General features: G+C 39.5%; 1 protein-coding gene across 2 annotated transcripts in view; it reads right to left on the bottom strand.

Moving 5' to 3' along the window:
- Nucleotides 1-290: 290 nt before the first annotated feature.
- rad18 (RAD18 E3 ubiquitin protein ligase) overlaps nucleotides 291-26,743 on the bottom strand; it is a 109,224-nt gene continuing 82,771 nt past the window's right edge. For both annotated transcript variants that reach the window (XM_062054109.1, XM_062054119.1), the window contains 3 exons: nucleotides 25,411-25,540; nucleotides 23,744-23,785; nucleotides 291-2,178 (listed from right to left, as the gene is read on the bottom strand). In XM_062054109.1, the coding sequence (XP_061910093.1) occupies nucleotides 2,076-2,178; nucleotides 23,744-23,785; nucleotides 25,411-25,540 (275 nt within the window). In that variant the 3' untranslated portion in view covers nucleotides 291-2,075. The remainder of the gene's footprint in view (nucleotides 2,179-23,743; nucleotides 23,786-25,410; nucleotides 25,541-26,743) is intronic.

Genomic DNA, 26,743 nt, shown 5'->3' with positions numbered 1-26,743 from the left:
ATTTGTCTAAGTGTCTCTTCTGGGCCTGATGGGACAGATAAGAGCGCCGCGTTCCATCCAGGCTCCAGGCGGTCTGTTTTCAATCCAGACTAAGTTCTCGCTCACTCTACATAAACACCACGTCTCCTCCCTACGAGTGTGGACGGTAGACACACTTTCTTTGACCCGAGGTTTCCGTCAGCATTGGATTGATTGAATTAAAATGATCAACTCTACTATGTTTCAATATTTTTACGAGCTTTGTGAGCGGTAGTAGTTAACTCAAAAACAAAAGAACCAGTTAAGAAGCCTTGTTATCCTACGGGGCCCAGTTGTAGAGCTTTTAATTCAATAACAAACGCCAAGTTCAAAAGTTTTGTTTTGCTTCACGTGGCGCTACAAATCCTAAAAATAAAGTAAACAAATCCACTCCAATTGATTACACATTTCATCAATATGTACAACTCAGCTGGTTTTAACACTAATAAACCTGTAAATGTAGAAACTCTGAATTAAAGTGAACATACCCTTAATTTTTCAGCAACTATTTGAGTAGATCTTCTCAAGTGACATGAACATACTGTAGTCAGTGTACAGCTTGTATAGCAGTACAATTGAACCTCGATTTAACAACCCTTAAATATACAACATTTTTGATTTATGAACCAGACTGATAAAAAAAAATGCCTTGATGTACGAACCTCCGTTTCCTCCACCCATTTTGTGCCAGGCAGCACATCCATTGTGGGCGGGCTGATCGAGCTTATTCAGTCAGCAGAACAGTGCTGTCATTAATAGCTCAACATGAGTCCAAAGAAAGCAATGAACATGAGATGTGAGGTTTGAAACATTCAAAAAGTATCCACAGCGTTGTTGACACCTTTTGCTCTCCAGCTGCACACAAAAAATATCAATCAACAAAGTACAGTAGGGAAGGGATTCATATCGCCCCATTCCTGGGTGGATCTCCCGTGAGAGTACACATATTTTTAAATAACACTATACGGCCAAGTGGCGGCTAAAGAGGATAGTGCACTCCCTCAAATTATTTTTTTATGTGTCAGGTAAACCGTGACGAATGGGGCCATATGAATCTCCTTCCTACTGTACAGTGGATTATATTTGTTTATTCCTAATAATTGTAGTGACGTGGCTGTTGAAGTTAGGTTTTGAAGTTTCAAACTATGCACCACAGAGCTAGTGACAAAGTATGTGGCAGGGCGGCTGCATATGAGGACAGTTCAGCTCTTTTTGTTTTGTTATCAAAACTGTAAAGTTCAAATTTGAATGACAATAAAAAGGAAATCTAAGTCTAAGTCTAAAATGGAAGGTGGATCAATCACCACCCTGTTAGGTTTGTCTGATTTACAGTACTCTCTAGCACTTTATATTGTGTCCAAACCTTTACTAAAATATGGACTTTTGTCAAGGCTGGTGCCTAATATTCATATTTACATGTTTGAAAACTTTACTATTTAGGTTAAAAAAACAATTAAGTTGCTAAATCGAGGTTCCACTGTATGGATTTACTATCTACTGAAAATGAGTTACACAGACCTAATGGTTAAAAATCTGGCAAGTACACCTCACAGGAAACGTTATTGAGCACTGCCTTAATCTTCTTGGACGTGGAACTCACCAGAGCTGCACAGGTTGTAACCGGAATCCTAATTCCACTCTACTCTATAATAGCACAGTGTTTGTTGGCATTCACGTCCTCTCTCAATGAACCACAGCTCCACAGCACTCATGCAACCCCAAGCCATGACACTACCGTGTGTTTACAGCTTTATACACAATAACTGTGTGTTGACTCATTTTTCTTTGATAGTAAATATACACTGCTATACACGCTGCACACAGACTACTCTAAAAGTATATCCAAGTAGAGAAGATGCTAGCTGGAAAGTGAAGGGTGTACTCACCTAAGTGGTATACTGTATCAACAACGCAATGAAACTGAGGGACACAGTTCACAGTGGATAACAAGGTAACACAATAGGTTAAATTAAACGTGACGTAACAAAAAATGTCACATACAAATGTCCTCTTCATATTCAAGTCTTGTCTGGTCTTGTCTTGCGGGGGTGTCGTCCTCAATCAGTCAGTCGGGTTTTACGGAGGCGTTTCCCCACAGCGGATGACGAGGCGGCGATGGGACACGTTGCCTGCTTTTTGACGGACCTCGTCTCTGGGGCACTGTTAAAAAGATCACTTGTCAACGGGGGCAGAAGGAAAGATGCAACATTTTGCTTAAAAGAGGACAGTTGTTATTGCAGACCTGCCAACCTTGAAAAAATGTAGTGCAAATGCAGTGTGCCGTGGGCTGCACTTTAAACACCACCACTTTAATGACTCTGCATCAGTGTTACGCGCACAACGTGACATTAAGTCCCTGAGCAACAACAATCCTGTGAACTTTAGTTATTTAGCGTCCTTCAAGCGAGCAAACAGAGGTACATGAAGGGCTAAGGGGAGCGTTGTTGCAGCTGTAACTAATCAACGTGTCACAACAATGGCAATTAAAGAGACTGGAGCTAATAATTGCATTACAACGATGACTTTTAAAGAACATAGAGTGTTATTAAGCTGGGACTAATTAAGCGTTAAAACAATGGTAATTAATGAGGGGGAGTGTTTACCAGCTGGAACTAATCAAAGTGTTACAATGATAATGGGGAGTGTTATCAAGCTGGAACTAATTAATGCGTTACAACAATGGTAGTTAGAGAAAGTGGGAGTGTTTTTGCGGCTGGGACTAATGTATTTCAGCAATGGTAATTAAAGAGCTAATGGGAGTGTTGATGCAGCTGTAACTAATCAACGTGTCACAATGATTCCCGGGCGCGGCAACTGCTGCTGCTCACTGCTCCTCACTTCCCAGGGGGTGATCAAGGGTGGGTCAAATACAGAGAATAATTACGCCACACCTAGTATGTGTGTGACAATCATGGGTACTTTAACAATGGCAATTAAAGAGACTACAGATAATAATTGCATTACAACGATGGCTATTAAAGAACATAGAGTGTTATTAAGCTGGGACTGATTAAGCGTTAAAACAATGGTAATTAATGAGGGGGAGTGTTTACCAGCTGGAACTAATCAAAGTGTTTTTTGCAGCTGGGACTAATATATTTCAGCAATGGTAATTAAAGAGCTAAGGGGAGTGTTGTTGCAGCTGTAACTAATCAACGTCTCACAACAATGGCAATTAAAGAGAGTGGAGCTAATAATTGCGTTACAACGATGGCTAAAAAAACACATAGAGGAGTGTTATTAAGCTGGGACTGATTAAGCGTTAAAACAATGGTAATTAATGAGGGGGAGTGTTTACCAGCTGGAACTAATCAAAGTGTTACAATGATAACGGGGAGTATTATCAAGCTGGAACTAATTAATGCTTTACAACAATGATAGTTAAAGGAAGTGGGAGTGTTTATGCAGCTGCGACTAATCAATGTGTTCAAACAATGGCAATCAAAGAGAAATGGGTTGTGATATTGCAACGGTGACTAACCAATGCGTTACAACATTGTTAATCATAGAGTAGAGGGGAGTGTTATTACAGCTGGGACTGATCAATGTATTATAACAACAGTACTTTCTACTGCAAATGTTGATCTAAGAAGGTATTCACACAGGTGGGCAGCATAATGAATTTGTATGCTCACGGGAAATAATGTTCCTTAAGAGGTACATTTTTTCGGAAATGCACGTCATGCTACACAAGAGGGTTTGAAGGTGGAGCGAGCCGCTGTAGCGTACACAGGTGCATCCACACAGGAGCACAGACAAAAGTCGAAATTGAAACCGGTAAACTACAACAAAATGACTGGCAACTGGACTAAAAAATAGTCAGCGTTAAATTTTAAACTAAGCAGCGTTTGGAGTAACTTTTTAATAAAAAAAATAAAATAAAAATGTCACGCACGCATGTGCACAAGTTGTCAGGTCTGATATTGGCACATAAGCTGCCCAAAGCAGGTGTGTAGCAGATTTAAACTACCTTTTAATTGCACTTCTTTGCTCTAATTGCTGACAATTAAAAAAGTGTTGAATAATCCCGGTCCAAAGGGACCTGAACATTATGTCCACTACTGAAATATGCAAAACATGCCTGAAGCTATGTTCTAAGCATTAAAGACATGGCCGTAGTAAATGTCAAAAGAAATTGACTAAACAGAATCAATTGGTATGAGTAAAAACTGCTGCATTCAACATATTGTACAATAGCAACAAATTTTAGGAGTAAGAAAAATTTCTGCAGCTCAAATTGACATGAGGTTAGATTTATGTGGGGCAGAGAAAATATATGAATAAGATAGGATAACCTGTATGTCATGAAAAGCTTCATTAATTAATTTTAAGCAGAAACTTTAGTCTAAGCTAATATGCGCTCAATGAGAATGCTACTGAAGTGTCCACCAGTTTAGTGCTATTCATTTCTAGAAATATGCATCACCTGCAAGACATCTGTCTCATTTTTTGCATGGTTTGATTGAAATATGGAGATAATCGAGATTATGCCCTCTAATTAAAAAAACAATTATAGTTTTTACTCGCACAGACAGTTCTTGCCGTACTTAATGTTCTTTTAGTGACAAACAGACGGGGGACGGTGTGACTCGGTTGTTTGAGCGGACGCACAAGCAACTTGAGGGTTTTTTGGTTCGATCCCGAGCTTCTGCCATCCTAGTCGCAAAATTGTTCCACACAGTAGCTCAGTTACAAAGGATGGAAAGGATAAGGATGGAAATGATAACGCACACAAGGGCACAAAAAGAGGGCGAAAACCAAAGGTATAAAGTAGACTAAAAATGTACTATAGTAGAAATATAAATATCAAATATATGTAATATTTACATATTATATATACAGTTTATCATACTTTACTTATTACTTATTTATTAACCATTTACAGAAGGAAAATAACCAATTTTGCCTTCAGATAACTGAAAGTCGATTAATTATTCCCAGCACATCTGAAAAAGTATTTTCACTGCAGCGTTGAATTGTTGACTTTTTGATAAAGTATGATACATTCAAACTAATTATCACTGACAGATGTATGCAGTACCTTGATGTATTGAATGTACAGTATATCAGGAAGCATAATCTTCTTAAACAAGTTCATTAATTTGTGCTCAGATTTAACTGGTACAGTGGTATAAAAACCACATTGTATGAATAACATAACAGCTAATCTGTTCCAGACACCCAACAATATGAACACAAAAAAATGTGTTTAGAGAATTACTTTTACCTGCTGAAAACAATGTGAAATACAAACAAATAATTAAATGGATGAATTCTCTTTTCAAATCATCTTTACTTTTATCGAAGATTTATTGGCGAAGACGGCGAGTATCGGAAAGGGAGAACGTACTATGTAGGAGTATTTTCTTAACTGTATTAGTGTTTCTCAACTTCTTCATCAAAGTGCTGTCAGTCACAACGTTTTTCGGCCCCATGGTGGATTTTCGCAGTCGTCGAAAAAAGTACAAAGACTGAGTTACTCAATTTCATGGAAAGAAACGCGGGCCAACGGACTTGTTTGCTACATGCAATTTTAATCTATAGAATGTTTTTCAAAAACCGGGGACAAAGTTTTGAAAACTGAGGAACCATCCTATTTATTTTATCACCTGTGCTGTGAGGGCCCTATTTTCACATGTGCTTGAGGGGAAAAAGTATGTTACTGCACGGATTCTGGCTGCGCTGCATTTTCAAAAATTGACTTAAGTCTGTCCATGTGCGCCTCCATCCATTATGCACTTTGGGTGGAGCAATCTTTAAAAGTACGCGTTCTCTGTCAAACCTGGCCTTCCTATTGACATAAGTACTTTTGTTCTTACGCGCCTGAGGCTGGAAGGTGAAACATTATAATGCACTTAAGTTTGAATGCAGCTGTACACAACAGGTAACAAAATGATAAAATCAACTTCCAGAAAACTATTAAAGCTATTATTTTTAATTAAAAAAAAGAAAAGATTTTAATAAAATTATTATTACTACCGGTATAATGTTTTTTGTTTTTTTTTATTTACATTTTTTTATTTGAGCTATTCTGATCGCCTGATGTGAGACACCTGGAAACATCCATCAAGATGAGGATGAAAGGACCATTAAGCCACTACGTATTAAAAATTAAAAATCAAAATACACACAGCAGAAGGGGCTTTTGCACTTTTGCCTAGCTTACACAGGGTGGGTGTGTCCGCAGACTGGTTGGGAGAATACGAACAAGACAAATGTTCGTAACTAGCACGTAAAAAAAACATAAGCGCAAATGAGAGAATAACGGCCTAAATACACAACATAAAATATATTTTTCACTACTAGGGATGGCCCGATACACCTTTTTCAAGTCTAATACTAACACCAATCTGATACCAACCTTTTTTCCCTATCTTGTATAGTAGTATATAGGACTACATACTAGACATAAAACAAATCCCATGTTCAAACTAATCAACAAATATTTTTCTGCTCTGAAGGAAAACATGAAATTGCCCACAACATAATTCAAGTTATGCAATAGTGCTGCTGCTGCTCTTCATTTAAACATTAAACACACATAACTTTTAACACCATTTTGGAGTGGCCTGCCGACAGCACCTTTCAAAGAATCAAAATAAAACGGAATCAAGTGAAACTTTGTACAAAAGTTTAAATCTGAAAACAGATGAAAAAGGAATTATAATTGTAGTTTACACCTATACCTCAATGACGAAGAAACAAGACACAATGTTGACCGTAAATTAAAGTATAAATTACATCCAAATAATAGCGCTTGAAAAAGTACACTGGAACAAAGTACCTGCTCTAATATGGCACTCACAGTTTTAACATAAAAGTGCTCACAGTGTTGACGTATAAGTAGTCACTTTTACGTGATGGGCAGATTAGATTGTTTTTCAGAAAGACAAACATTTTTTTCTTTCAGAAAGACGAACATTTCAACCTTTTCAGTTGTCAGTCTGCCTCTTTTTTCCTGGATAATAATGGAAGCTGTGCTGAAGAGATTCTCACTCTCTACACTAAAGTGCACAGAGTAAAGTGCACAGAGAAATCTTGCAAAATGGAAGTGGCTTGAATGACTGTTGTCTTTGCTCATCTCTCTTCTGAGCACTAAATGCCTGTAATAATGCCTGCATAATTTTTTACATACCAATTATCCATCCATCCATCCATTTTCTACCGCTGGTCCCGTTCAGGATCGCGGGGGGTGCTGGAGCCTATCTCAGCAGCACTTTAACTGGTAAATCCCGAGGCGGTGGTGTTTGCATATACATCAATAACAACTGGTGCAACAATGGGAAGATAGTCTCATGTCACTGCTCTCCCGATGTAGAAATATTAACTATAAAATGCAGGCCATTTTATTCACCCCGGGAATTTAGTGCTATGATCTTCGCAGCAGTGTACATTCCTCCCAGTGCTAACATCAAAGAGGCTTTGAATGCTTTGTACTTCTTCATCAATGAATTGCAATCTACACATCCAGAGGGAGTTTCCATCGTGGCAGGGGATTTTAATCAAGCTAACATGAAAACTGTGTTTCCTCATTTCCATCAATATGTGAATTTTGCAACCAGGGTGGAAGCAAATTGGACTTAGTGTTCAGCAATATTAAACATGCGTATAAAGCTGCACCATGCCCCCACCTCAGCTCCTCAGACCATCTATCTGTGATGCTAATTCCTGCATACAAGCCCCTGCTGATCAGGAAGCAAGCTACAGTGAAGCAGGTGAGGACCTGGCCAGAGGGAGCAATGGAAGCATTACAAGACTGCTTCGAAACCACAGACTTGGGACATGTTCAAGGCAGCCGCCACCGATAATCATCACACATGTGTGGAGGAGTATGCAGAGTCTCTGTCCGCATACATTCAGAAGTGCATGGAGGATGTCAGTGTGATCAAGAACATCCCCACACGGGCCAACGAGAAACCCTGGATGAACAGTGAGGTACGTGCAATGCTGAAGGCTCGGAACAAGGCTTTTAAGTATGGCGACATGGTAGCATTAAAAACAGCCAGAGCTAACCTGAACCCTGCCATTAAGGTTGCAAAGCGTGCTCAGTCAGAAAGTGCGGGACTTCGACAACCCCACAAACTCTAGACAAATGTGGCAGGGCATACATGTCATCACGGACTATAAAGCTGCCCTCTGTCCCTGTGACAACAGTATCAGCTTCCTAAATGACCTTAACAACTACTTTGCGAGGTTTGAGTCACTTAACACCACTCCGGCGAGAAAATCCATCCCTCGCCCTGATGAGCAGCCGCTCAACCTGGACATAGCGGATGTCCGGAAAACCCTGAGGAGAGTGAACCCCCGGAAAGCACCGGGACCCGATGACATTCCAGGCAAGGTGATTAAGGGATGTGCAGACCAGCTGGCTGGGGTTCTCACAGACATCTTCAACATCTCGCTGACCCAGGCTGTGGTACCATCATGTTTTAAGACGGCCACAATCCTTCCAGTGCCTAAAAAACCCACAATCTCCTCCCTCAATGATTATCGCCCCGTTGCATCACCCCCATCATAATGAAGTGCTTCGAGAGGCTGGTAAAGGAATATATTGTCTCCAGACCTCCCCCCCCCCCTTCGACCCATACCAGTTTGCTTATCGCCCTAACCGCTCCACAGAGGACGCCATGTCCTCTGCACTCCACCTGAGCTTAGAACATCTAGAACAGGGGTGTCAAACGTACGGCCCGAGGGCCGGATCAGGCCCGCGAACAGGTTCAATCCGGCCCGGGAGATGAGTTTGCTAAGTGTGGGATTGAGCTGCATTTTTAAATTACAGAAACTGCTGTTCTAAAAGTGTCCATTGGATGTCACAATAGCAATTCTGTTAGGCAAGCAAATTGTTTATATCGGGGCGAACAAGTATACCAAGCGGTAAAGAGGGGCTGCGACTCCTCCCCCTTGATCCAATGTAAAAGAAACAGGAGTAAAATTAACAATTGGTAACCTCACTTAAAATGCTGGATGATTACGGAGCCCCTAAAGGGACATGGAGGGAAAAAAATGTTTTGCGAGATCTCGCAAAAGGTTTTATTCCTATGTCAGTGAACCGGAAGTAAAACAGACACATCTGTGGTGAACCGGAGATGAAACCGACAAAGCGATGGAGGAGCCTACCCATCATCCGTGGGAGAAGTTTATTGATTTCTATTTTAGTATTGGCCTAAGACAGGGGTGCTCACACTTTTTCTGCAGGCGAGCTCCTTTTCAATTGATCAAGTCGCGGGCATCTACCTCATTCATATATATAATTTATATTTACTTATTTATGAAATATATGTTTTTGTTAACAAGTTAAAGGTGTTTAATGATAATGCAAGCATGTTTAACACATATAGTTAATATTGTTAATAAATTAAAGGTGTTTAATGACAATACAAGAATGTTTAATACATATAGTTAATATTGTTAACAAGTTAAAGGTGTTTAAAGATAATGCAAGCATGTTTAACACAAATAGTTAATAATGTTAACAAGTTAAAGGTGTTTGATGATAATACAAGCATGTTTAACACATAGTTAATATTGTTAACAAGTTAAAGGTGTTTAAAGATAATACAAGCATGTTTAACAAAGAGTTAATATTGTTAACAACTTAAATGTGTTTAAAGATAATGCAAGCATGTTTAACACATATATATTTCTTTCTTTCATGAAGACAAGAATATAAGTTGGTGTATTACCTGATTCTGATGAATTGCATTGATAGGAATCAGACAGTGGTGCTGATAACGTCCGCATATTCAAATGGAGGAGAAAAAAAGTCCTCCTTTCTGTCCAATACCACATGGAAGTGGTTGGTTTTTGGCATCTTATTTGTCCAGCTTCCGTACTCCTTTGTATACACTTTACAAGAAATACATTGGCGGCAAACTCCGTAGCTTGCTAGCTTGTGCACGCCAGCTTTCTGAGACTCTTATTTTGTTAGCGCAGGCAGCATGAAGCAGAGCTTTTATTGTGCAACTGTGCAGTCGGTCTTTGGAGTTTTGACGACAGGTACGGCGCCAGTCTGTTGAAATAAAAAGAGTTTCTCGCCTTCCTGTCGGTAATTTTTTCTTAATAATGAGCTGGCAGCAGCGTCATCTCAAAAGACCCTCGGGTGCCGTGAATGTCAATCAAGTAACGAAAGTGACGTCATAGTGAAGATTTATGATCGCTCATTTTTAGGACTATTTTTTTAATGCCTGGCTGCGATCGACTGGTAGATCGCGATCAACGTAATGAGCACCCCTGGCCTAAGATATAAAGGCATCAAATCGTATAATGGTCCCACAACAGAGCACAGATGATGGGTAGGCTCCCGCATGCTCCCGCTCCTCCATCGCTGTGTCTGTTTTACTTCCGGTTCACTGACATTTTGCGAGATCTCGCAAAAAGTATTGCGAGATCTCGCAAAACATCTATGTCCCTTTAGGGGCTCCGTAGGATGAGACACTGCACGATTGATATAGTTCTGTGAAAATTATTTTCTTCTGTGCAAATTTAAAGAAAGTCAACAATGGGAATGACAAATGAGGTAGTTAACACATAGAAGCATTTTTATGTATGCTTCATTTTGTTTTTGTTCAATCATAGATGGGCTGCGACTTAAAGTTTAATTGGTTTGTAGAAACACTGAGCTTAAGTCTAATTTCATTGTGTTCTTAATGGTGTTTTTGAAACTGCACCAATGTTTTTCCTCAGAATTTTTGACTAACTTGAAGTGTTTTTTCAAGAGGATTATTGGTGATATGTACATTTTCCGAATGTCCTTGTTCTATTTTGGGCCAAAGTAAAACAAAGAAAACAATCTGAAGTTGTTATAGTTGTATTTTTAAGTTATTATGCCATGGTTTTACCCCTCCGGCCCACGTGGGAATAGATTTTCCTCCATGCGGCCCCTGAGCTAAAATTAGTTTGACACCCCTGATCTAGAAGGAAAGGACACACATGTGCAGATGTTGTTTCTGGACTTCAGCTCAGCATTCAACACCATCATCCCGCGGCACTTGGTGAGCAAACTGGGCCCCCTTGGATTTAGTACCCCCCTATGCAACTGGCTGCTTGACTTCCTCACAGACAGACCCCAATCTGTGAGAGTGGGCAACAACACCTCCAGTGCCATCTCCATGAGCACCGGCTCCCCCCAGGGCTGCGTCCTGAGTCCCCTGCTGTTCACGTTGATGACCCATGACTGCTGCGCCAGGTCCACTACTAACCACATTGTGAAGTATGCGGACGACACGACAGTAGTGGGCCTCATCCGTGACGACATGGACTATAGGGAAGAGGTGAAACATCTGGTTGACTGGTGCAGAACCAACAACCTGGTCCTGAATGTCGACAAGACCAAGGAGATCATCGTTGACTTCAGGAAGCACCAGTCCAGCCACGCTCCACTCTTCATCAACGGCACAGCGGTAGAGATGGTAAGCAGCACCAAGTTCCTGGGGGTGCAGATAACTGACAATATAACCTGGTCCCTACACACAGGAGCTCTTGTAAAAAGAGCTCAGCAGCGCATGCACTTTTTGCGTCGGATGAAAAGAGCACAGCTCCCTCCCCCCATTCTCCCCACATTCTACAGAGGCACTATAGAGAGCCTGCTGACCAACAGCATCTCTGTCTGGACTGGAGCCTGCAGTACCTCAGACTGGAAGTCTCTCCAGAGAGTGGTGAGGACGGCGGAAAAGATCACCAGGACTCCTCTTCCTCCTATCCAGGAGATCGCAAAAAGCCGCTGCCGGACCAGGGCTCAGAAAATCTGCAAAGACTCCTCCCACCCCCACCAAGGACTGTTTTCACTGCTGGACTCTAGAAAGAGGTTCCACAGCCTCCGAAGCAGAACCTCCAGGTTCTGTAACAGCTTCTTCCCTCAGGCCGTAAGACTCTTGAACGCAACATAAAAATCTCTCCAACTCCCCCCAAAATGGATTAACTTGCTGGAATAAAAAAGACAATATAACATACATCAATAAACGTGGACGCATGTGGAAAAGTGCAATATATTTATCTGTACAGTAACCTATTTATTTATTTATATATGCACCTTATTGCTTTTTTATCATGCACTACCATGAGCTAATGAAATGAAATTTCGTTCTTATCTGTACTGTAGAGTTCAAATTTGAATGACAATAAAAAGGAAGTCTAAGTCTAAGCTGCATTCGGGCGGAAAGCGGGGTACACCCTGGACAAGTCGCTACCTCATCACAGGACCAACACAGATAGACTGACAATATTCACACTCACATTCACACACTAAGGCCTATTTAGTGTTGCCCATTAAATTAACTAATATTATAGATGCACCTGCCTCAAGTGTGAGTGTTCTGGTAGTCACATACTGTATATTCCAGTCTGTATCTGTAAGACAATGCTGGTGTGTATTTTCTTGGTGTTTATTATGTGTAAAGAGTTTGTCAAAACAGTTTTAATGAATAAGAGATCTGACTTGGGGCCTGGTCTAGTAAAGGTTTGCATGTATAAAAGCATATGTAAACTTGATATAGAACCCAAAATGTATTTACCAAGGGATAAGTCTCTTAAATGAGCAGAATAGGGAGCAAAATTGAGCTAGTCTGTCTTAATGTACCGTATTTTCTGGACTATAGGCGCTACTTTTTTTTCACACTTTGTACCTTGCGGCTTATAAAACAGCGGCTAATTTATGTTTATTTCTTTGCTTACGGCCATAATGTTTTTTATACAACGAATAGTTTTCATAGAAAACCAACCGAGACACTGAAAAGATGTGTTATTGTTTGTGCTATGGCGCCTTCTTTTGGACAAATTTGAACACTGCAGCTCCTGCGAGTTGAACATTAACTCCGTTCTTTAAACCGCAACTATTCGTCCATAGCGTTTCTGCTCGAAAATATTTTTCATTCATCAATCCAAACAGCATATGTAAGTTTTACAATATAACTGAAATAATTCATACCTACGAAACCGTCTCATGTGTGATGTCTGTAGGAGTGTTTTCATGCATATCTGTGTTTGTAATTAAGCTAGCGTCGTTAGCATTAGCGAATATACAGTATTTTTCAGACTATAGCGCACACCGGGATATAAACCGCACCCAATAAATTAGAGAATAAAAAAATGTTTTCTCGCACCGGATTGTAAGCCGCAGATATTAATGTTGTGAAATTAGTTATTTACACAGAAAGAGTAAAAACTGAAGTCATTGTCATGGACCCACTAGCTGTGGAAACCAGCTCTCCAATCAGCTAAACAGACTCAATAACTCCACGGTGATGTCTTGATTAATTTACTGAGGAATTTGTGAAACTAAAACAATACAAAAATAATGCTGTTGTAAGTTAATAACATAGACACTCGTAAACATGTTAGCATATTAGCTCATGCTAACGACACTAGTGTCATTACATTAAGATAGCACGTGCAAATATGCATGAAAACTCCCACAAACATCACACATGGGTCGGTTTAGTAAGAATAATAGGTTTTAGTTATACTGTAGAACTTACAAACCTTGCTTGGAGTGATGAATAAAGAATCCATACGAGTCGAAATGCTATGAACTGATGGAAGACAAATGGCACTCCGGTTGGAAAAAAAAAAAAAACACTAAATGGAAGGACACCTGCAGTGAGCGAACTCTTCCATAAAATTGCAGCATAGCACAATCAATAAAACACTTTGTAGGTGTATTTGCTTGTTTTTAAAAAAAATATTTTCATCCATCCACACACCCATCCACGCATCCATCCATCCATCTTCTTCCACTTATCTGAAGTAGAGTCACGGGGGCAGCAGCCTGCAAAGAAGCCCAGACTGTCTCCCAGGCCAGCTGGGAGACAGTCTTCCCAACGTGTCCTGGGACTTCCTCGGTCTCCTACGGGTCAAACGTACCCTAAACACCTTCCCAGTGAAGCGTCCGGGGGGCAATCTGACCAGATGCCCAAACCACCTCATCTGGCTCCTCTTGATGTGGAGGAGCAGCGGCTTTACTCTCAGCTCTTCCCAAATGACCTCGATGGGTAACACCCCATCTCTAAGGGAGAGCCCCGTAACCCGACGGAGGAAACTAATTTTGGCCGCTTGTACCCGTGATTTATTTTCACCATGGCTGTTATCAAAGTTAAATCCATAAATTAGCTGCACCGTCTTGTAAGCCGCAGGGTTCGAAGTGTAAGAAAAAAGTAGCGGCTTATAGTACGGAATTTACGGTAGCATTATTAACTTACAATGGCTTAATTTAATTTTTTTTGTATTGTTTCAGTTTCGCAATTTTACCAAAAAAATCACTGTAGAGTTTTATTGAGTCTGTTTAGCTGTTTGGAGAGCTAGCCTCCCCAGCTAGTTGGTCCATGACAATGACTTTTGTTTGATCAGCCGTTTTACTGCCGTGTTAAAGGCACAATTAAGGTATGTAAATATACATTTACATCTTTCGTACCGGTATACATCTGCGGCTTATACTGTAGTCTGGTTTGGCTAATATATGTAAACATATTTATTTCTTCTAAAATTTGGTGGGTGCAGCTTAAATACTGATGCGTTTTATAGACCGTAAAATACAGTATATGCAAATGATATGTTGACACCTACAATACTGTGAGGATGCAATGCAAATATAAACATTTAGCACTCGCAATGTGATTTATCAAGGCTGAAACTGTTCAATATTCTAAATACATGTCTATATTTAGCACATCAAGTATGTACATGTACAGTTGGCACAACCGGTGAAATACATGCAAAAACCTACTTTAAATAGGGCGGTCTGCACCACTTTTGCACTTGCTATCAATTGTGCACACGGTCTTAATATATCACACACAACACGCCCACTAATGTACTTGCAATATTTTGTTTTGCACGCCATTTAGTAATTGTTATTTGGATCTTAGTAGATCAGGCCTTTGTGCAGTAATGGCTGAGAAGCGCTTGTGTTCCTTGTTTACAAATAATGTCAACACAGTAGAAGTGGGAATCTTTGGACATCACACGATTCAATTTGATTCCGATTCTTGGGGTGATGATTCGATTCTCAATTTGAGAATCGATTTTCAATTCAACACGATATGCTTGGTATATAATTTGTAATAAAAGCTTTTCAAAACAGGTTACAGGTTACAAAAGCTCCTCTTGGCTACTAACGTACAACTTATACACACAGTGTTGGTCAAAAGAAAACACATTTTAAAAATTGTATTTACAACTCACAGAGCGTTTATCAATCTAATAAAAAACCCAAAACCAGTGAAGATGGCACGTTGTGTAATTCGTAAATAAAAACAGAATACAATGATTTGCAATTCCTTTTCAACTTATATTCAATTGAATACACTGCAAAGACAAGATATTTAATGTTCTCCGTTATGGTATTTTAGGCTTCATATTGCACCACACATTTTCAATGGGAGACAGGCCTGGACTACAGGCTAGTACCCGCACTCTTTTACTATGAAGCCACGCAGTTGTAACACGTGGCTTGGCATTGTCTTGCTGAAATAAGCATGGGCGTCCATGATAACGTTGCTAGGATGGCAACATATGTTGCTCAAAAACCTGTACTTACCTTTCAGTTACACATGCCTTGGGCGCTAATAGGGATCGAAGGTCCGTAATATCATCGCTTACAAGCAGTGATTTCTCCAGATTCTCTGAACCTTTTAAAGATATTACGGACCGTAGATGGTGAAATCGCTAAATTCCTTGCAATAGCTCGTTGAGAAATGTTGTTCTTAAACTGTTCGACTATTTGCTCACGCATTAGTCCACAAAGTGGTGACCCTCGCCCCATCCTTGTTTGTGAATGACTGAGCATTTCATGGAAGCTGCTTTTGTACCCAATTATGGCACCCACCTGTTCCCAATTAGCCTGTTCACCAGTGGGGTGTTCCAAATAAGTGTTTGATGAGCATTCCTTAACTTTCTCAGTCTTTTTTGCCACTTGTGCTAGCTTTTTTGAAACATGTTCCAGGCATCAAATTCCAAATGAGCTAATATTTTCAAAAAATAAAGTTTTCCAGTTTGAACGTTAAGTATATTGTCTTTGCAGTCTATTCAATTGAATATAGGTCGAAAAGGATTTGCAAATCATTGTACTCTGTTTTTATTTACGATTTACAGATTGTGCCAACTTCACTGGTTTTGGGTTTTCTATAAGAAAATAGAGCAACTCCAACTCCAACCAAATCTGAGCAAGAAATTTACAAAAAAAATTAGAACACATACAAAAACAATACTTATTAAATGCGATACCAAAAAAGAAAAACCAATAATTTATAAAATCAACAGTATGAATAATAATTGTTTAATGTTTTTATCCCGAAATAGATTAAAAAAATAATAATTGAAAAATCGATTCTCAAAAATTACGAAAAGATTTAAAGTTGGAATAAAAAAATTAGCTTTGGGTTATGACCGAAAAGGACAAGATCACGGGTACAAGCGGCCGAAATGAGTTTCCTCCGCCGGGTGGCGGGGCTCTCCCTTAGAGATAGGGTGAGAAGCTCTGCCATTCGGGGGGAGCTCAAAGTAAAGCCGCTGCTCCTCCACATCGAGGGGCGTCAGATGAGGTGGTTCGGGCATCTGGTCAGGATGACACCCGAACGCCTCCCTAGGGAGGTGTTTAGGGCACATCCGACCGGTAGGAGGCCACGGGGAAGAACCAGGACACGTTGGGAAGACCATGTCTCCCGGCTGGCCTGGGAACGCCTTGGGATCCCCCGGGAGGAGCTGGACGAAGTGGCTGGGGAGAGGGAAGTCTGGGCTTCCCTGCTTAGGCTGCTGCCCCCGCGACCCAACCTCTGATATACGGAAGAAGATGGATGGATGGATGGATGCAATAAAAAAAATATTTGATGTGAATCGATTTTCAAGCACTGCATTGTATTGTGTCACATTAGTTGAATTTACAAGTGAGTGCACTGCTGCTCCTTGGTTTGCAGAGCCAATGCAGCTTACATGCTAACCAAATCACGATAGTGTGTACCGCACCAAACTGTACCACTTTGTGTAAATGTCCCTAAATAGTGTAACGATATTTGTAGCTATTTAAGTGAACATGGTGTCTATTACGGTTGAGGCCACTACTTGAGGATAAATGGTGTCACATTTTTTGGGGGTAAGGTTCCAGCAGCGTGAGGGGATTTGTTTCTCCACAGAAACAGTCCAAAAAGGTTCTCCGGGGAACAGGTCATTGAAATGACACGTGTGGTGAACCACCAATGAATCGTTAAGACCACATGTGGAACATGTTAAATCTTGACATACAGGGGGGCCCTCAGCATACGAGAGGGGGAGAGATTGATATCAGCCTACAGACAAGTGACAAGGTGTCCCATGTCTCTTTATGCTGACTGTATAGGCAGAAAAACAAACATTCCAGCGCTGGAATTTGGGCTAGAAATTAATATGTGGGAAGTAGACGTCGGAGTAACAACAGAGCAGGGTGGTGATCAGGCAGCGGCGGCTTAAATTAAAAACATAACACTTGACCTGCAATGTGGAGATTACGCTTCCTCCTTGCACACTTCCGTCAATAGAAGTGCTGTGGCAAAACGTCCTCAGAGTCTCCACTAGCTTATTATTCTAATGCTCACTGCAAAAACATACACCTTAAAACCCTACTGGCCTAAAGTATTCAACGACAAACAAGGAAAGAGTTTAAAAAAAAATGTAAGATTGGTAGTTGTAGGAAGTCTGGGGGGGTACCTAATCCAAGGGGGATATTTTACAAGCCCCATGCTTCATGTCCACATTCAAGTGAGATGGGCAGGCCACCAAATGTTTCAAATGTCCCACAACTTGGCCCCCGTCTCACTGACATCCTATTGAGAACTTGTGGCTCCTTCACAAACATTACGTTTTGCGTGTAGGAAGAAAATACAGCTCTGACCCGCGACTAAGAGCGAGGCTGCGGCTTTTCAAGGGGAAGTGATCATGAATCAACAAACTGACTCCAGTGCTGGAAGGACATGGCAGTGACTAAAATGCCAAATACAGTGGAAACCATTCATGTCGACAACCCCACTCATCAAATCCTGGTCTAGCGGTTTCCTCTTATTACCAAAACGTGCCTCTTTAAGATGTCAACATACATGCTAGTCTGTTTTTGTCAACAAAATTTGCGATCAAAACGGTAATTTCTATGAAAACTCAGGTCCGCATGTGCTGAAGTATTGTTAACCAACCACAAGAGCAACATAACTTATGTCTAGTTACACAGAAATAAAATGTGTACAGTGACTTCCTGTTTAGTGCACAGTAAACATCAAAACTAAAGCATGGCAGTATTAACCTGGATTCATACCATAGCAACTAACATACACCGGTACATGAATGGAAGTTTGTCAGTGTAGGTAAGACATACAACAAAATCACAGCAACGGGTCTGTTAAATAAGATAAATGATCATGTGAAAACAAATAATCCAAATAAAATGTGAAAAAACGATGTCAACGACCTGGCTTAGATCCAAAAATCTGATTATATACCCCTATATGCCCTATACCACTAATGTTATTGGCCAAGTAAATGTCAATGGCTATCAAACAATGTCTATTTATAATCTGTCGACAACCGCAATGTACTGATCCTTCTCTAATATAATTTGAGACATTAGGAATGAACAAACTGGGCAATATACAGCATACATTCGGTCAAACCTGTGTTAGCAGCCACAAAAATGTGTGTGAGAAAGAGTAGTGTTTTACCTTGTCTACAGCAGCCACCAGTTTAAAATGGCCACTTATTTTGATTTAGAAATATATTTCTTTAGCAGCCGCTCACATTAAAATGTACTGCAATGACTCATGATGTAATCTCACGCCTAAATTATATTCAGTACAGTTGCGTTGCACTGTGCTATTAGTTTGTTGTTTGCTCCTCCATCACCGGCTGCTCCAGAGCGCAGCACAGCTATGTGAAACTTATGATTTATGATTATGAATTTATGATTCCCGAGCGCAGCCACCGCTGCTGCTCACTGCTCCCTTCATCTCCCAGGGGTTGGAACAAGGGGATGGGTCAAATGCAGAGAGTAATTTCACCACACCTAGTGTGTGTGTGACTATCAGTGGTACTTTAACTTTTAACCTATGGCCCACCAGGTACTAAAACAATCACAATCGAGACAATAGATACTATTTCTAGCACGCTGACGATGTGCTCTGTGGGGAAGCGGTGGACCGTCACAACACCGCAGCACAATGATCCAAATGCTGTAAAATGCATATTGCAAGTCGTTTTTTCATATAGGAGATATTCTATAATAATATATTTCCTCAATAAAAAAACGATCGCCATTTAAAAAAAAACAACAGCAGCACCAAAACGCATCAATTGAATTTGTTTTGATCAGCCCCTTAAGTCATCCAGCAGCTTTCAATTATAAAATTGTATATCGCCGAATAAACGATTTGTTTAATATCTTCATATTCGACAGTCCATATATGTTGACAAGATTATGTAAGACAGAGCTGCAGCTTGTTCGCCTCCTTTCCCACAGCTATTTCTGTGCAACTGACAGATTGCACATACTTTTTAGACATACTAAATAAAAATGCAAAACAGCGGCCGCAGTTCTACATTTCTTTTCGTTTCACTAAATAAGTGTTTATCACTTACAACTTTAAAAAACTGCATTTGTAATAAGAAATTCCCATTACATTTATTAAATTCATTGAAATGTGTGCAAAACTGAAACATAAGTGCCTTAAAATAAAGGAGCTTTTATGAGATTTTAGGAGAATTTTAGACATTTTAAGGACTTAAATTCAAATTGTTGGATTTAAGACATTTTAAAACCCTGCCAATACACTGTAAAATCCTTTCATTTTCTCAAAAATCAACTCTGCACCTTACAACCCAGTGCGCCTAATGTACCTATTAATATTGGTTGTGCTTACCGATCTCGAAGCAATTTAATTTGGTACATGGTGTAATAATAAGTGTGACCAGTAGATGCCAGTCACACACATAAGAGATACATGTGGACTGCAGATTGAAGCCTGTTCAGTAAATGACGCTAGCAAGTACAGGATAACAAGCAAGCCCAAAATGTTCATGTTTCATTGAGAACTTACACACGGCGCTCAAATAGCTGTCAAAATATTTTAGTACGACTTTGGTAAGTTACGAAGCCATACAGCTTCAAAGATTGTCGGCGCATAATGGCCACAGTAGTCAAGCGTGCTGTGTTTTCAACATATAGGAATTATTTGTGGTATGTGGATAAGGACCTCAAAATGGCACTTACTAGGAGACATTATCAGGCAGTTTGTTTCAACCTATTATGCAAAACCTAATTTTCTTACCTATTTGCTACTGCTGTTGGTTATTTGGGATCTTCATAAGTTCTGAAAGTTTGCGCGTGCCCGCGATTGTAGCTCCTATTTTTTCTCTATCCTCCTGTTGTGGGGCATTCATCCTCCACTATTGCAATTTTTAATATAAAGTAGCATAAAGTTCAAATATTCTGTCAGTAGACTCTGAAAACTGAAAACTACCAGTACAACAAAAGAGGACTGGGAGAAGACGCTGTCGAAGTGGAGCCACTTACTGTAAATAAGACCACCCACAAAACGGTGCATCGTGAAGAGACGGTCAGAAAGCGGCTTGAAAATGGTGTGTAAAACATAATCTATGCAACATTTTGACCAAAGAACCACCATTACATGTTATGTAAAACACAAGTAAATAGGGCTGGGCGATATGGCCTTTTATTAATATCTCAATATTTTTAGGCCATGTCACGATACACAATATATATCTCGATATTTTGCTTTAGCCTTGAATGAACACTTTGTGCATATAATCACAGCAGTATGATGATTATATGTGTCTACATTAAAACATTCTTGTTCATATTCATTAATATATGCTTATTTTAAACTTTCATGCAGAGAGGGAAATCATAACTACCGTAAGTCAATTTACCAAAACTGTATTTATTAAACAGTTATTAAGCAGTGGCACAAACATTCATGTCATTTCCAAAACAGAAAGTGCAAGATTGTCAGAGACATTTTAAAGCAAGCTATGAGTGCACTTTTGTACGTGATGTCACTAAGATGACATATCAAAACAACACTAAATTAAAGTGCACTTTTTGTACAGAACGCCACTACAATAGTTTAAAACAAATAAAGTGCACTTTTGTGCATGATGTCACACAAGATATTTCACTGTCAAATAAAAATTAGCTCCATTATAGGAAATCTCCTTCGCTATGTGGTAGGTTCCTGCAGACGTTATCTCCGTCTGTTATTGACTTTTTTTCATACGGTGTTGATCTGGAAATAGTTGCTTCGGCATTTTGTTGGTGTGGCACCGAACGGAGATATTGACATGCGTAGTTTCAAGCACTCTTCTTCTTCTAGCGGGTGACTTTTCAAATGATGCTACATTAGCAGTGCTGCTACTTTTTGTAGCAACGCTTTTGCCGCTTAATTGTTCAACATCTTCCCGCTTGAAGCCAAACCACCGCCAGACGATGGACGATGTTTTTTTTGGGAATTATTTCTTCCTTCATGTGTTACCAGATTCGCACCTTCTCTCTCTCGTATTACCACACGCACCGCACTGTTAGCATCACAGCTAAAATTACCATGTCACTACCTGTCTGCTCCGCGGGAGTGTGTGACGTTGCACACGTGACGTATGTAAGAAGGTGCGCTTGTTTTAAGTCTCTGTGAGAAGGAGAGACAGGAGAGAGTGGGAAACGCATGCAGTGTAATACCCGCAGCTAAAAGCAACTGCGTGAGAACGTATACTCGAATATCACGATATAGTCATTTTCTATATCGCACAGAGACAAACCCGCGATATATCAAGTATATCGATATATCCCCCAGCCCTACAAGGAAGTGTTTTAAATATAGAAAAAAAACATCGAAATATAACCAGTGGTGGTCAACCAAGCCAAGATGGCTATCTTACAGCAAGCAGCGCACAAACTATCTGAGTACAAAAGAGGCTTAAATCTTCTTGCAAAAAGCAGATACGAGCAAAAATGCAAACTACGCAATATAGTGTTTCCCTATACTTTGTCAAAAATAAATTTGTCGAGTGATACATCGGTCACCTTTCCAGACATATCGCACGATTGTGCTCCAGGCACCATTTTCCGCGACAAAACAGATGAAAACTTGGAAAAGCATGGAGGTCTACAATTTTTTTGTGTGTGTCTGGGTCAAGGAAACTGATATCAAGGTAACTGATATCGGGTAAGGTTGCATTTCGTGATTTAACTTCGCGTCTACAGTCATGTTTGTTGCTGTTGCACGTGCCGTTTACGAGTAGCGTGTTTTCCTCGTCATTATCAAAATATAACTATAGATGTCAACATTGTGTATGTGCTGAAAGCTTCATTTATGATTGCTGCCTTTGGTAAAAACTTAAGTCTTTTAGGTTTTGCTCACATTTGCTTTCCTTAAAACTCGCCAAGTTGTTGCTTTTCGAAACACTCATAGCAAACGTGTTAAATACAAATAATATTAAGATAATACTTAAATGGGAAATAATAAACATTACAGGGTATATCAAACAAACCTTTAAGAAAATGATCACTGCAAACTCATGTATTCTTCGACTCTGCTTCCTTGGACTGGAGTGTTAGCTGCATGCTTTTCTTGTCGTAGTTTTGTAAAATCTTACACTCTTCCACCCTTTTCGATTACCTTTCGAGGAACTCTGAAGAAACGTTCATCCTTTTCGTGATTTGAACAATTTGTACAGCCAAAAACAACGCAAGCATAGGGCATTTTTTCATTGAGAAAGGCTAAATGGCGCCAAGTACCCATTGAGAACAGATCTAGCATGACCACCACGTATATTTAATGGGCGGGACGTGAGCCGGACGTGATGTCAGTAAAATCCAAACAATATTCCGGTGCGCCATTTGTATTAAAATAGATCTGAATAGACCCGCTTATCGGCAGTGCGCCATTTATTAGGGTGCGCCCTATGGTCCAAAAAATACGGTAGATCAGCTTTGCGTGTGCTATCAAGTTTGCACATGTTTTAACACACGCAAACCTTTATTAGATAAGCCTTTTATTTTGAAAATCAATCTGAATTTTTTTTTTTATGTGTCATACTTCATGTCCCGCTCTACCTCGTCTGTGTGAAACTGTTGTGGCTGTGCTACGGCATCCAGGAAGTTGTTATTGTTTAAGGGTTTACTCTTTTTAGGATAAACTTGCTACAATATAATTATGAATTGTTTTCTGCTCAATTCTTAGTATGACATAGTGCAGTTGAAGGACAACCACCGCACTTCTCTGACAGTGCTTTTTTCATTATTGTTGTACTGCATCTCATTAGATTACACAGGTGTACCTTGTGTGGATGCAATGCAGCACCACCCTTGTATGTGAATAAGTACGGCTTAATGTCACAGTGCACAGTTCGTGACCGGAATTGAAAGTGCCATGCATACCTCCTTGGAACCAATGCTACAGCTACCTTGCCCAGCCCATCCACCCATCCATTTTCTACCGCTTGTCCCTTCCATTATCCTCATTTCATGACAAAAACACAAACACACGCTAGGACTGACTAAAACTTTCCAGCACAAGATGCGCCATTGCCAGTATTTCATGCCTTGCTTGACGGACAAATTAAACTATTTATTTTTCACAAATGGTTCAGACTTAGCACAGTCTAGTCCAGTTTCAAATATAGATCTGCAATTACATACACTGGAAAAAGGGTGAATCGAATAATAAGAATGAGATTGTATTATTAGGCAGTGGAAATGACTCACCAATTTAAGGAAGTGTCTGGTGCAAAGATGTCTGAAATTGAACTGTAAAGAAAGAAAGAGGAACAGAGAGACCAATTAATTTGATTATGCAGATTCACGGACCTTGAATAAACAAACATAGTGGAGGGATATTTTACTGCACTGAATCTCAATTACTGTTACATTTTTGTCTTCAAGTTATAAAAGTACACTTAATGCTGGCGTGAAACACTTTCCTGTTTAAGTGTTTTTTTTTAATTAATTTGTTGCAGGTCACCACAAATAGATTTGGAGATACCTGTTTGCCCTTGTTCATTAACACCTGGTCTGCCACAGAATAAGAAGACAGAGAAGGGGGGATCATTGTTGCTAAACAAGCAAAATCGTTGCGATATTTAGCAAGTAAGCAGACATTTCATTACATTACTTTCTTTTTTTAAAAAGAGATTCTGTAGGACTTTGGGAGTCTCGTGAAAGCATATATCTCTTAGGGGTGTCCTGATCTGATATTTATAGTCTGATATCAGCAAAAAACAAGTACAAGATTATTTCAGCTTGCATCTAAACTCTTTGATATAAGCGCTCCGATACAAGTGGCCCTACAGCGTGTTTACTTGTGCAAAGCTGAACAGATTGTTAACAATACAAGAAACGCAGAAGCGTATTAAAAAGTATACAGTAACAAACGTCCCTGCATCATTCCGCTTACTGCCCCATGATGACCAATAGGTGTCGCTAAAAAACAATTACCACTCGACTTCAACTTAATCAAAGACAGCATAAGTCCATTCCAGACAGTAAATAATAAATAAGTGTTTCTTACCTACCATTGTTCTGTGAAAAATTGTACTTGATCATGCCTTTTTTAACTTTCCACACTACAAAATAAAAAAGGGCGTATGATTAGTGGTGATATATCAGATCAATAGTGATATCGACCAATATTTAAGGCTCCATTATATACATATCAATTATATCACATAGAAGTGAAAAAGTTGCATTGGGATACCTCTTATATTGCTCTAAAAGCAATCACGGGCATCTCTGTTTTGTCTGTGAAATACATGTTTTTTAAATGACAAAAAGGAAACGATAGCATTACGTTCTTTTGGGGTTTGATCATATTTGTTTTGCTTTTGAATGTTTTTTAATCACTTTTCGCATCATTGCAAATTATGGAAATTTGATGATGTCATTAAGTCATTCCCCTCGCAACCCACCATAATCAGATTGCAGTCCTATAGGAACCACTGAGTGAACAAGATTTAATTATGTGTTCCTTGTACTGCTAACTCTAAGGTCAAACACAAGTATAGCAAAAAAGCTAAAAAAACCCCCAACATAACATGTTCTACGTTGATGCATGCTGAACTGAGCTTGAGTGAGTTACACCAGTGAGTGTTGATACTCTGACGTCTCTTACAACGGGGGTTGCAACTATTAAGTTTGGTGTGACTTTAAGAGGCTAGAGGTTCATGAACAGTACACACACAAGGTAGTGCACACATCAATTTGTATAGTTTAGCACTTCTACGCAAAAAATCTGCCAGCATTCCGCCAGCCATGCCACACATCTCTCATAGTAAAGAGAGCCAACAATGTCCTCAAGCATATCAGATGTTTTTAAGAAGAACCTACTTTCTACAGAGAAGTCTCACCAGAATTTTAGAAAGTCACCTCCAACTTACCTGCTGATGGATACATCATCGTAAGAGGGGCTGTTTGACAAAACATAGCCTCTCGCAGATGGCTCCTTTCCTTCCTCTACTTCTTCTTCCATATTGATATCAACGTAACTCTGTGATTGTTCCCCTTGATCTGATGATGATACAACTATAATGTCATAACGGCATCCCAGTTCACATGCGCTCAATGACCTAGTGTCAAGTTAGTCAAACATTCTGTGTGATTTTAAAATGATTAGAAACCTGTTTAAAAACTGCCTCACAGAAGGTACAATGTTAGTGGTGTAACGGTACATGTATTCGTAATCAGATTTTTCTATATGGAACCTACCGATTTCCCAAATGGAATACATGAATTGAGGGACAGGAAGTGTATCTTAGTTTTGATATAGCCATGCACCTACACCGTAAACAAGGATATTGCAACCCAGGTTTTCATGAGCAGAAGTCATGGCTCGCCTTTTGGTTTTAATATCTGTTTGGTGACACTTTAGTCTTCCCGATGAAATAGGTGCAACAATTCGTTGACGTTGTCAACAAAATTATCAAATAAAATGTATTACCGATAAATTCATATGAATATTGATGTCAATATTGCCGATAAATAGTTTACGGTAAGATAATTACTTTGTTACCTAAATAGTTAATAGCAGAGTGACTGAGTTGTGAGGAAAAAAAGTTATAAAAAAATGGTCTTCTATTTTTTATTATTCCAGGTTTTTATATTGTTGCACACATGTTAAAAGTGCAATTCCAATGTTGGTGATGTGCATTAAGCGAACAAACTAATCCATAGATTACTCGATTACCGAAACAATCGATAGCTGCAGCCCTAGCCTCATGTTTAAGTCATTATGTGAAATTTTGACTAAAAGTTTCCATATGCCAAAAAACATTAATTCCAACAAGTGGTTGTGTTTTCTTTACGCAACTTTCCAACACTGTTTTGTGCATACGCAAAGTTTACAGAGGAGACCTCAGGTTTCTAAACACATCATCATCATCATCAAATGCACTTTTCTTTTTGATGTTTTTTTGTGTTTGTTTTTATTGCTGCTATTTTGAATGTCCTTTGATTACATGAACATTTTATATTTTTATAATCAATTTGCCCATCCTTGTTTTAAATTGACAAAGTCTAATAAGTCTTTTTTTATGAAGTAGTCAATATTGTTGCCTTTTCGTTAGTTAGCAAATGCCTAAAAGGGTCTCAAACTGAAGTTAAAATCAGATGGCTAAATTATAACCCCTGAATAGGTGTACACTTCATAATTTGATAGATCGACTAATTGTTAAGATATTCGATTATCAAATTGGTTGACAGTCTCAGCTCCAT

Source organism: Entelurus aequoreus, linkage group LG01 (genome assembly GCF_033978785.1).
Source record: "Entelurus aequoreus isolate RoL-2023_Sb linkage group LG01, RoL_Eaeq_v1.1, whole genome shotgun sequence".
In the NCBI taxonomy this organism is placed as follows: Eukaryota; Metazoa; Chordata; class Actinopteri; order Syngnathiformes; family Syngnathidae; genus Entelurus; species Entelurus aequoreus.
Note: the sequence above shows the minus strand (reverse complement) of the source record. Positions and strands in the feature narration are given on the sequence as shown.